General features: G+C 33.7%; 1 protein-coding gene across 3 annotated transcripts; it reads right to left on the bottom strand.

Annotated features, from left to right (window-relative positions):
- Positions 1 to 8,791: 8,791 nt before the first annotated feature.
- Positions 8,792 to 10,648, bottom strand: LOC131079858 (probable disease resistance protein At4g33300). 3 transcript variants are annotated; one of them, XM_058017900.2, is made up of 4 exons: positions 10,252 to 10,648; positions 10,151 to 10,172; positions 9,937 to 10,114; positions 8,792 to 9,775 (listed from the first exon to the last, which is right to left on the bottom strand). In XM_058017900.2, exons 1-4 carry the CDS (start codon positions 10,575 to 10,577, stop codon positions 8,961 to 8,963), a joined length of 1,341 nt encoding a protein of 446 aa, XP_057873883.1. In that variant the 5' UTR covers positions 10,578 to 10,648; the 3' UTR covers positions 8,792 to 8,960. The 3 variants fall into 3 exon arrangements, with proteins under 3 accessions (XP_057873883.1, XP_057873881.1, XP_057873882.1); XM_058017898.2 differs by having other exon boundaries at positions 9,937 to 10,172; XM_058017899.2 differs by having other exon boundaries at positions 9,961 to 10,172.
- Positions 10,649 to 11,706: the final 1,058 nt, after the last annotated feature.

Below are 11,706 nucleotides of genomic sequence, written 5' to 3'. Positions count from 1 at the left end.
TGAAGGTAGCAATACAAGAAAAAGTAGAGGCAAAGAAAATTTAACAAATGAAAAGAGAAAAAGAGAAGCAAAATCAAACTATCTATCAAAACCTGATGTTGCTCATTAAAGACAAACAATTGTGAATGGGATGAGAGAGAGTGTACTTTCTTTTTAAGGGAATGTGCTCGAAATAAGTAAAAACTATGTGATGGATATGGTGTTGGTGACACAATATTTTGACACAATGAAAGAGATTTGAGTACTTTGTAACTTTCCAAGTCTTCATTAGTCTTCATACCCCATGGACATAGTGTACTTTGCAATGCTGCTCAGTAAACTAGAGATGGATTGCTTTAGGGATCACTTTCTTGGGAGAAACTCTCCTTTTCTTCTAAAGAAATACCAAGGAAATCTAGAGACACTAAATAGGGATCAAAGAAAACTCAAGGAGATAGATGAGGTCCATGGCAATAGGACATATTTGTATTTAAGAGGTGTAGACATCATCAATAGATGTGAACCACAAAAGATCTTGGATGCATACAAACTGACTATGGTTGAACATGGTTGAAAACACATTTGTATTAGAAGGTCCAAAAGCTATAAGTGGATATAAGTGTGGCATTGCAAAAGATTTCAGACACATACAAACATAGGTTATTTCCTAGGATAAATGGGTTCCAGTTGATTCCTATTTTAATGTTGTTATTCTTTGGCTACATGAAATAAATCAAGCAACAATAACTAAAAAGCACTCTAGTCTTCATGGCATTGGAGAAAAGTACTTAATAAATTATAAATATTATATCAAAAAAAGCTCCAGTTTACCTCATACTGAAATCAAATATTTAATCAAGTCAAAATATTTAATTAAATTACAATATTACAGGAAATAGCAGTGCATCCCAAATACGTATGTCTGGAAAGACCTTTTGAAGGAAGACCATTTGTAAAACTGATGAGAATGATGCCCAAATGAGAATATATCTAGATAATTCACCAATAAACGACAAGGAAAAAGTACACTTTTTTTAATACATTTATGTTCTTCATGACCAGAAGCAAATCACTTTGATAAATGTTTATATGCATGCCTCTGAATGCCAGTCCTCTAAACATACTTTTGAGACCTATGGAAGGCATTGTTGCCATGTAGACAATATCAACAAATTAGAATCTTGCTTAAACCCACGCTATAAAAACAATATGCACATTTTTGAAGTAAATTTTGGAGAAGTAATCTTGTGGACATTAGAACCATCAACATAGATGCAAATTAGGAGAAAACTTAATATAACTATATCATATAGGTTCAAGTTAAGAAATATATTTATAGTTGTACATGAATTTGAATTACCATTCTTCCTACACTGCTATTTGGGGCAGGATACAGAGTGACTTTTAGAGTTGAGCTCCTGCCAAATCCAAGAAGTTTCAACTTTTCAATTTTCAAAAGAGAAATACAACTTCACAATAATTTAATCCTAGTTATTACACACATTTTAAATGCCATAACATACAAGAATACGTATAATGAAAATATCTATCTCCATAAATCCCTTTAGAATCTTTAGTTTTTATATATGAGAAATAGAAGAAATAGATTCAATTGCAATCAAGAAGGAATACCAAAATGAAAAAGCTAGGATAACATTTTTTCCTGGTGTCTTGCACCAAATATCTCATTTATTTGAAAAAGAGATATAAATTGTCTTTGCTATTCCCATTTAAAAATAAAGTTACATATCAATTGAAATTATAATGTGTACAAGTACATCCAAGGTATTCAAGGAAATGACTCTATGAAGAGAAAAGAGATGGATGATGATAACTTTCACAATATTTAGTTGAATCGCTATGGCGTTGAGTTTGTAAGGGTTCAAATGATAACTTTCCTAGTCTATAGTGGAATCGCCATGGCATCGAGGTTGTAATGGTATAAATGAGGCTGGGGATGATTTCAAGAGAAAGAGAGCCTAATAAACAAATGTGGCTTTGACAATATACTAATAAATTAATGACAGAGGATATGCTTAAGTAAATTAAATCAGATTTTTGTGAAATCAAATTCAATTTCTTAGCGAACAATGTCTAGATTTGGGCTCCAAACTTCTAACCCATAAAGAACACTATGTTTAATAATTATGTTGAAGAGTCATAATTTTTTAGGGATATTCTAGAAATGTACCTAAAAACATAGGCCTTCCAGTAGCTCAAGGGAAGAATATTCTTTGCAAATTCATGATTGAGGAACATGCTTTAGATGGAGAGACGGACTTGTGAACTAAACCCCTATGCAGGTAAGATTTGTTGTGAACTTCATAGACTAACCTTTGTCAAAAAAATAAGACTTGCAAATATGCAATGACACACCCTTGTTTTGATACAATTTTTCTCCCTAAAACCAACAAGTTCTTTGGTCTTGCAAATATGTAATGACACACTTTTATTCTGATACAACATTTTTCCCGATTCCCACAAGTTCTTTGATTTTCTAACATGCCATCATTTTGTCAAACAATTTGCTTGTTTTGAACTTTAGAGTATTTCAGTTTGGAAATGGAATGCCGATTTGATTACTACATATTTATTTTTCTATATATAAATGAGAGACACATAATGCAGAAAATGTTAAGGATATAGCTTCATTCGAATTGAAGCAAGTAATATATAACGACATTGAACAAAGGGTCATGTCCCCATAGGGTCATGACTCTATGTGGCATAAGCCATGTAGAAGTCATGCCCATACGTGGACATGACTCTTCATCCTTTTATTTATAGGCATCGACACTTGTTGTGAACTAAAACAATAACCATGGCAGTTTCATGAACCAGCAAGTTGTTGATATTATCATAGAAGATTAATAGTTAGAGTTATGTATGTATATACACATCGGAGGTAAAAATATTCATTGCAGTGATCTTATTAAAGTCTATCCTCACTACATATTACCAAACTATTGTATTCTCTATCTCTGATCTAAATTCCTTAACATGGTATCAGAGCCACGTTGGTAGAGAAATGATAAAATAGTGACACCTCTTTTCTAAAAAATATTCAGACTTGCACTCAGAATCAAAGGAAAAACAATCATGGTGAACAGTGTTAGAGTGGAGGATAGACTCGAAGGCACATCCAACTTTGTCTTATGGAGAATTCAAAAATTCTTCAAGAACTCAAACTAGATGCATACATAGAAAAAGATACTAAGATACCAGAAGACGAGCCAGAGGAAACAACCTGGAAAAGACACTACAACAAGGCTAAGAAAATCACAATTGATGTTGTTAAAGATCAAATTCTCCAAACCATCTCAAAACTAACTAAAACTTATGATATGTTCAGGACCATTCAAAACTCATATGAAATAAATAATGCAAGCAGATTGCTCACTTTAAAACAACAATTAATGCATATCTATATGAACAAAGGAGAAAAAATCACATCCTATTTCATGAGGATTTTAGAATTAAAAGACCAATTGTCAACTATTGGGAATAATATAGATGATATGGAGCTATCTCTAATAGCACTTAAGGGATTAACATCCAGTTGGGAATCCTTTATTCAAGGCATTAGTGCTCGTCCGACACTACCAAAATTCGATCAACTCAAGAATGATTGTACTCAAGAAGAATTTTGACTAATCTCAAGAGGATTGGGTCCAAACAAAGGGGGAGAAATTCAAGCACTACATGCTAACACAAGCAACAAAGGGAAGAAAAGGAAGTTCAAACGGAAGAGAGGAAATAATCACAAAAGCAAAGACTTCTCCAAGATTCAATGCTACAAGTGTGATAAATTTGGACACACTCATACGTTCTGCCTAATAAGAAAGAAAGCTCAAGCTACCATAGGTGAATTCAAGGAAGTAGAGAATCCTCTTATTTTCTTAGACTTATCAAGAGAACTAAACTCAAACAAACATATGTGGATAATCGACAATGGAGCATCTCGACACATAATCGGTTTTAGAGATCAATTCGAAACCTTTGAAGGCCACTCAATTGAAGAAGTTACAATAGGAGACACTTCTACCTATCTAGTGAAAGGAATTGGGACCTGCTCAATTCAATTAAGAACATGAGTTACATTACAATTGAAAGATGTTCTCTTTGTGCCATGTATTTAAAGGAATTTGGTCTCTATTTTAGGACTAGATGATCAAGGATATCATGTCACCTTCCATGAAGATAAAGTTTTACTCTGGCCTAAAAACTCTAACATAAAGAATTCTATTCCTATAGGATCTAGAGATGGTAGTTTATAAAAATTATGTAATACTAAAAAACAAGCACTAAATCATGAAGTATCAAACTCTAATAAAATTTGGCATAGAGGATTAGGACATCTTCGATTTAGTGCCCTACCTTCTATAAGAAAAATTACCACATGATTACCCAATCTAAAATCTAATCATGTTGGAACTTGTAAAGGATATGCTCTAGGGAAGAACTCAATAGATGTCCTTTCCCTCAAGTGAACACAAATTAATAGTTGTACTAGAACTTGTCCACACTAATTTGTGTGGTCCAATGTCATTACCATCACTAGGGGGATTCTTTTATTACGTCATATTTGTTGATGATTACTCTAGGAAAACTTGGATCTATTTCATAAAACTCAAAGAATCAATTGAAGTGTTATTGAAATTTAAAGAATTTAAGGCCCTAGTGGAAAATCAAATTGGGAAGAAAATAAAGACTTTAAGATCAGATAATGGGGGTGAATATATCTTTGAAAATTTTAAAGAATTCTGCATTTCTGTTGGGATTAAGAGGGAGTGTACTGTACCTTATAATCCTCAACAAAATGGAGTTGCAGAAAGAAAAAACAGAACCATCATCAAAGCTGCTAAAGCCATGATGCATGATCAAAATCTACATATCTCATTTTGGGCCAAAGCCTCAAATACAGTTGTGTACATTCAAAACAGATGCCCTCATTCAATCCTAGAGAATATAACACCTGAAGAAGCCTTTATAGGAAATAAACTAGATTTAAGCCATCTAAGAATCTTTGGTCACCACATGTATATTCACGTTCCTAAAGAAAAGAGAACCAAACTAGAACCCTCCAAGAAGAAAGGCATATTTGTTGGCTACAATGAAACCACTAAAGGATACAGAGTCTATATTCTAGGATGAAGATCTATTGAAATCAGTAGAGATGTCAAATTTGAAGAAGATGTTGCTTATAAACTATCTCCAAGTGCATAAGATGATCTAACCACAAAAACAAATGAAAATCCTACAATTGAAAATCAGAGGGAGAATAGCATAGAAAATCATGAACTTCAATCACCTAATTTCGAGAATGCTGAAAATTCTAACAACAAGAAAAGACCACTATGGGAAAGAAAGATGATTGAAGAAAATAATGTGGAACCCAATGAAATCTTCAAAGAGAATAAGAAAACAAGAAGTCAATCATGCTATGTTGCACTCATGACCGAACTTACAAAAGCTGAACCATCAAATGTTGAAGAGTCTTTGACATGTCAATCTTGGAAAGATGCAATGATTGAGGAATACCAATCTATCTTAAAAAATGATGTTTGGGACATTGTACCTAGACCAAAAGACAAATCAGTTGTCTCATCAAAGTGGTTATTCAAAATAAAATATGAACTAGATGGTAGTGTTGAAAAACACAAAGCCAGATTCGTTGCCAGGGGGTTCTCTCAAAAGGCTGGAATTAATTACGAAGAGACATTTTCTCTAGTTGCCCGATATACTTTTGTAAGAACCATCATTGCCATTGCAGCTTCCAAAGGGTGGAAGATACACCAAATGGACGCGAAGACCACATTCTTGAATCATGTTATTGAGGAAGAAGTATATATAAAACAACCTGAAGGCTTTGCTACACATGATAGAAATCTCTATGTGTGTAGAATAAAATAAGCTCTCTACGGCCTTAAGCAAGCTCCCAGGGCATGGTACGGAAGGAAAGATAGTTATCTCTCCAAACTAGGATATTCCAAAAATGAAGTAGACTCTATCATATACTTCAAAATATCGGATGGTGACATGTTAATACTTGTTATGAATGTTGATGACTTGTTGATAACAGGAGAAGATCACCCCATTGCAAAATGCAAACAAGATCTTGTGGCTGAATTCGATATGAAGGATCTAGGTCTACTGCACTATTTTCTAGGCCTAGAAGTATGGAAAAAAGAGAATTATATTTTCTTGACCAGATTTGGTATGATAGATTGTAAGCCTCTATCCATTCCAATGGAAATAAATCTTCATAAACTCAAAAGTGAAGCATCAGATTCAGAACCTACAGATCCTACATACTATATACAAATTATTGGATCTCTTATGTACTTGGTAAACACTCGCCCTGATATTTGTTATGCTACCAATGTGTTAAGTCATTTCATGTGCAAACCTAAGAAGATTCACCTAATGGCTGCTAAACATATTCTGAGATAATTGTGTGGCACTATTGGACTTGGCCTGAAGTATAAAAATGTTGAGATACAACTCCAAAGGTATCCTGATTCCGACTAGGAAGGAAGTTCCATTCATCGTAAAAGTACAATGGGGTGTTGTTTAGTCTTGGATCAGCTATGATATCCTAGTTTAGCAGAAAATAGTTAGTCGTTGCTTAGAGTTCCACTGAAGCCGAATATATGGCTGCCTCCATGGGATAATGTGAGGTAGTATGGTTAAGGAAATTGCTAGTTGGAGAATTTGGGAAGCCCCTAAACCCCACTGTGATTCACTGTGATAATCAAAGCTGCATCAAACTTTCTGTAAATCCAGTTTTGATAATCAATCCAAGCATATAGAAATCCCATACCATTACATAAGAGATATGGTAGACAGAGATGTCATCAAATTGACCTACATCAGCACTAAAGAGCAAAGTTCTGACATATTCACCAAACTTCGTGCAAAGTTGATAGTGGAGTAACTTAGAGGTAAACTTGGTATGACTAAATTATAATAGAAATTTCTGATATTAATCTTAATCATATGTAATTGATATATTCATGAATATCTTGAAATATTGCATGTGTGTGTTATGTCATGGAAGGTGATGATCTTTCATGTGATGTAAGTGTAAGATCGCTATTGTAAGGTGACGACTTTCACAATAGCCTGATCTGTTATCAAGATTGACTACATTAAGTTGCTGTCCTGGAATGTGCTGGAAATCTTGATACTAAATTTTCTATGATGAGTTATTGAATTGTTATCATTAAATGATTGTTCTGAAATATGTCGGAAATTATGATAACAATCATATCATGATTGACTACATTAATTTTCTATCCCAGAATGTGTCGAATATCATGACACTAAAATTATTTCACCTGTGATAACGACAATGTTACAATTGTTAGTAGAATCAAGGTTGTAATCTGATAAGACTTCGAGTTGTTGTTGTCACAGAGTGCTGGATATCAGATAATCCATATCTCTCTAAGATATGAAGTATTTCACTAGTAAGTGTTATTGAGTGAATGATCATGTCAAATGAATGTGTATATCTAGAATATTGTTCCTTGAAACTTAATTATGAAATTCAATCCTCTTTTGCTAAGAGGGAGTGTTAAGGATATAGCTTCATTCAAATTGAAGCAAGTAATATATAACGACATTGAACGAAGGGTCATGTCTTTGTAGGGTCATGACTCTACGTGGCATAAGCCATGTAGAAGTCATGCCCCTATGTGGACATGACTCTTCATCCTTTTATTTATAGGCATCGACAATTGCTATGAATTAAAACCAATAACCATGGCAGTTTCACAAACCAGCAAGTTGTTGATATTATCATAGAAGATTAATAGTTAGAGTTATATATATATATATACATATCAGAAGTAAAACATATTCATTGCAGTGATCTTATTAAAGTCTATCCTCACTACATATTACCAGACTATTGCATTCTCTATCTCTGATCTAAATTCCTTAACAGAGAAGTCCTTTACAAATTGAAATAGACAATGTTTCTTTGCATTAGCTAAAGTTAGAGTTACAGTCTAACCTTTTATTCCATGAATTGACTGTGTAAATAATTGCAGCACTCAGAATATCATAACAATAGTCTTACTAGCTTAATTAATTTGCAATAGATTGGCCAGTGCTCAGGAATTTATTAAGTTGCATTGAACTGCTGAGGCTTCGAATTCCTAGTTCCACATTTAAGAAGTCCTGTACAATTTCCACGTCCCCTTTTTTCTTTCATTGCTTGTCCCAAACAATGAGTGAAAACTGCCTTGTCTAATCATAAACTCTGGCCCAAACTGTGTCACATGAATGCAAGAAATTAAGAAAACGATGTTCCAGCCATCCACCAAGCTTCAGCTCTGCGTTTTTGTTTCCATGCAACTGTTGTGGTACACGTGTAATTGGCAACACAGTAGTTGGGATGTATTCCAAATGCATACCCTTGAATGATTATCATTGTTCAGAAATTAAAATCTGGGAAGATAAGTGCACTTGTATGAAAAATCCAACGCCACGTCTAAAGTATGCAAAATGTTGAAGCAGATCTGCCTGTTAAACAAATGTTGCCGTTACAAAATGTTGAAGCAGAGCCAGCACACGTATGTTCCCGATGTTCGTTTTCTAGAATAATTTTTCCCCAATTTGTTAATTGAAAACCAAAAATACCACCAGCAAAAATATTAAAGGCCAATTAGAAAAAAATAGAAATGAGAAGATAAACAGGTTTAATTGGAAAATCAATCCAGAGCATAACTTGGCACTGTTTCCCAAGCGGCAACTAATTGAAAAAAAAGCTACATGAAAACATAAGTCTCAGTATAAAGGCATGGACTAATAATTTTGTTTCTCCATAAATCAGTTATACTAATTACATTTGAATATCTAATAAAAATGGGTTCTGATAGGAAGCCTTATTACAATGCTTCGACACAAAGCCTTATTAGATATGCATTTACAATTTATTCAATAAAAAGATGATAGACATTCATTATAATATGTCAGTCATCTAGCCAATCCAAACTAAAATGTGCTTCAACAATTTCAACTCGAAGCTCCGGAATAGAAATATTCCTTGCCCGCAACCACTGCTTCCCAATCTTCTCATCGCAGATAACAAGCTTCAGGGAACTTAGCTCACAAACTGTTGTAGGTAACGCCTTCAAACGGGAACACTCTCTCATATCAAATTCCTTCAATTTCTTGAGTTTTCCTATTTCCTTTGGAAGTACTTTCAAGCCTTCGCATGCTGAAATGTCTAAATATTCTAACTCTCCAAGTTTTCCAATTGATGCAGGAAGCTCTTTCAGGCCTGTTAATGCAGATAACCTTAGCATTCTTAGAGAGCTCATATTTCCAAAATCATCTGGTAACTTCTGAAGCAGATGGCAATTGGTAATAGACAAGGATAGAATTGAGGGCATATTGAAGATACCGAGGGGTAAGTGCTCCAATTCACTGCAGTGGTCAAGATTAAAAGCTTTTAGCTTTGTGAATACAGACATATTTCCAAATCCTTCATATAAGCTCATTGATAGCTTCTCTATGTTCTGCAGTCCTTCAATGCTCTGTTTTTCACCAAGGGGTGAAAGCAAGCTCTCAAAGCGGACGCTCTTGAGTTGAGTGAGTGAAGACATGACATCTATACCTTTCACTGTTGCCTTCTTTGCACCGCAATTGGATACCATCAGAAATTTTAGCTTTTTCATCGATTTCAGAAATGGAGGAAGAACGTATTCGGTCGAAGTAAAAAATATCAGAAGAACCTCTGTTTCCGGGAAAGTCATGTCATACCACTGATTCTCCTCCATAGGGCCTGCATGCATTAAATACCAATTAAATTCAGTTAGAAAATTGCGCATAATTATGACTCATATGTTAAATTCTAATCATATTCAAGCTGAATGCATGATGAAGTACATAAGGGAAAATAGTGACTAGTATTCCAAAGAAATATAGTTTTGGACCAAAACTTACGTGTAAGTGTTACTGAATACTCACTGGTAATGATGGAGAGAATTTGAGTGTCAATTGCTCTATCATTGAGCAACTCGCATTTCCCCAGGAAACTACTGTATTGTCTTTCTATGACTAACCTCTTGGGGTGGAGTATATTGTATTGGCGTCTCAAATACAAGGCCAAATCTCTCATTCCGTCAGCCTGGGAAAAGTATAGCTCTGGCGCATTTCGATGTTGGATTGCTCTACTTCCTCTGTTAAAGTGAAAGCATGTCAGCTTAGTGTTGAAAAACATGATAAAAAGAAATTCAATATACAAAAGCAAAGGCTTACCTTGCATTGTTAGTTAAATTTAACAGATTTCTTCTTGCAAATTCTGATAAGATGGCAAAAGCATCATGCCTTTGTAGCTTTCGAACATATACCCAAATGTCCAAAAGTGCATCAACACAAATTTTCCTGTTCTCAGGAAATAATCCCAAGTCTAAGAGACATTCCTTGGCTACATCGTCTAAGAAATCAATACAGATTTGTGGCAATCTAATTAGCCGTTTTCTGTCACAATCTGATTTACATTTTCTTTTAGAAACCTTGTTAGTTGCCCTCTTCCAAGCCTTGTGTGATTCCCCATGCATAGAGCTTGCAATCACCGAAACCATTCGTTAAAAGTGTTTACAAAAAGGTTCAATTTCTTTCCAATTTGAAGCTTAGTGCCTGCGTAAGTGCTTTTTTTCTGTGATTTCTTCTCTTTGGAAGGCCAATATAAGTATCTTCTTTATAGAAGAAATAAACACGGTATCAACATTCTCACAGAGTATACACGCATCAATCAACATATATTGTTAACTCGTTCTATTGAAACACGGTACCTTTTTTACTCGTTCCATTCTCAGCGTTGACATTATCTGCGGGACCTTTTTTTAAAGCGAATTGCCTATGGAAGGGATCCATACTGCATCGTTGACCGGATTTAAAAATGACTTTAAAAATTAAAATAAATCATAATACAACTGTTTATAATTTTTAAGTAATTAAAAAATTGTATTTTATAAGGAAATTTCTATGAACTCTATTTATTAATTAATTAAAAATCAGAATATAACAGTTTTTCTAATGTTTAATTAATTAATAAATACAGTGAAAGGTACATCCTAATTGCTCCATAGACATTTTGCTTTGATAAGATTTTAGAAACTTCCAAGAAAATACAAATGGCAATTGTAAAGTCAAATTCCACAATCTTTCCTAGCTTCCATGATCATCCTTGTTGGGTGTTTCAGAACATTGGATGGAGATCGATCAAAGCATAAACAATTAAAATGAATTTCAAAGCAAACAAATGTTATGATTGCAAAGGATGAATAAAATGAATTTGATGGAAAGACTTTTATAAAATTTCTTGTGAAATAGAAAGACAAAATTCACACTAGTTATTACTATCATATCTTCTTCAACCAAAACAAATCCTTTGGAGCAATATAAATATTAAAATATGAAATGAGTTTTACATTTATTTGATGGTTTTAAATTTTTATTTATTCTATTTTTCTTTTCATGAAAATATTTTGGTGATAATTTTTGCAACAAAATTATTTAGTGTTAATTGATGTTGTAAACACAATGGCTTCCACAAATATTTTCAGAAATAGTGAATAGTAGAGATCAAACCATCTTTATATGTTAAATGTATTAAACATTCGTCTTTAGAAACATTATACATTGTATATGATATTTCTTCATAATTTGGTGTCATTCTGTTGACTCTTGTAATTCAAAGACCATAATGTG

The sequence above is a fragment of the Cryptomeria japonica genome, chromosome 4 (genome assembly GCF_030272615.1).
Source record: "Cryptomeria japonica chromosome 4, Sugi_1.0, whole genome shotgun sequence".
NCBI classification, from domain to species: domain Eukaryota; kingdom Viridiplantae; phylum Streptophyta; class Pinopsida; order Cupressales; family Cupressaceae; genus Cryptomeria; species Cryptomeria japonica.
Note: the sequence above shows the minus strand (reverse complement) of the source record. Positions and strands in the feature narration are given on the sequence as shown.

Excerpts from the sequence above, each read along its gene's own strand:
- LOC131079858 (XM_058017898.2), bottom strand. The coding sequence starts at position 10,577 with ATGGTTTCGGTGATTGCAAGCTCTATGCATGGGGAATCACACAAGGCT. Across the intron at positions 10,173-10,251 it reads AATTTAACTAACAATGCAAG|AGGAAGTAGAGCAATCCAAC; the intron begins GTAAGCCTTTGC and ends TCACTTTAACAG. Across the intron at positions 9,776-9,936 it reads GTATTCAGTAACACTTACAC|GCCCTATGGAGGAGAATCAG; the intron begins GTAAGTTTTGGT and ends TAATGCATGCAG.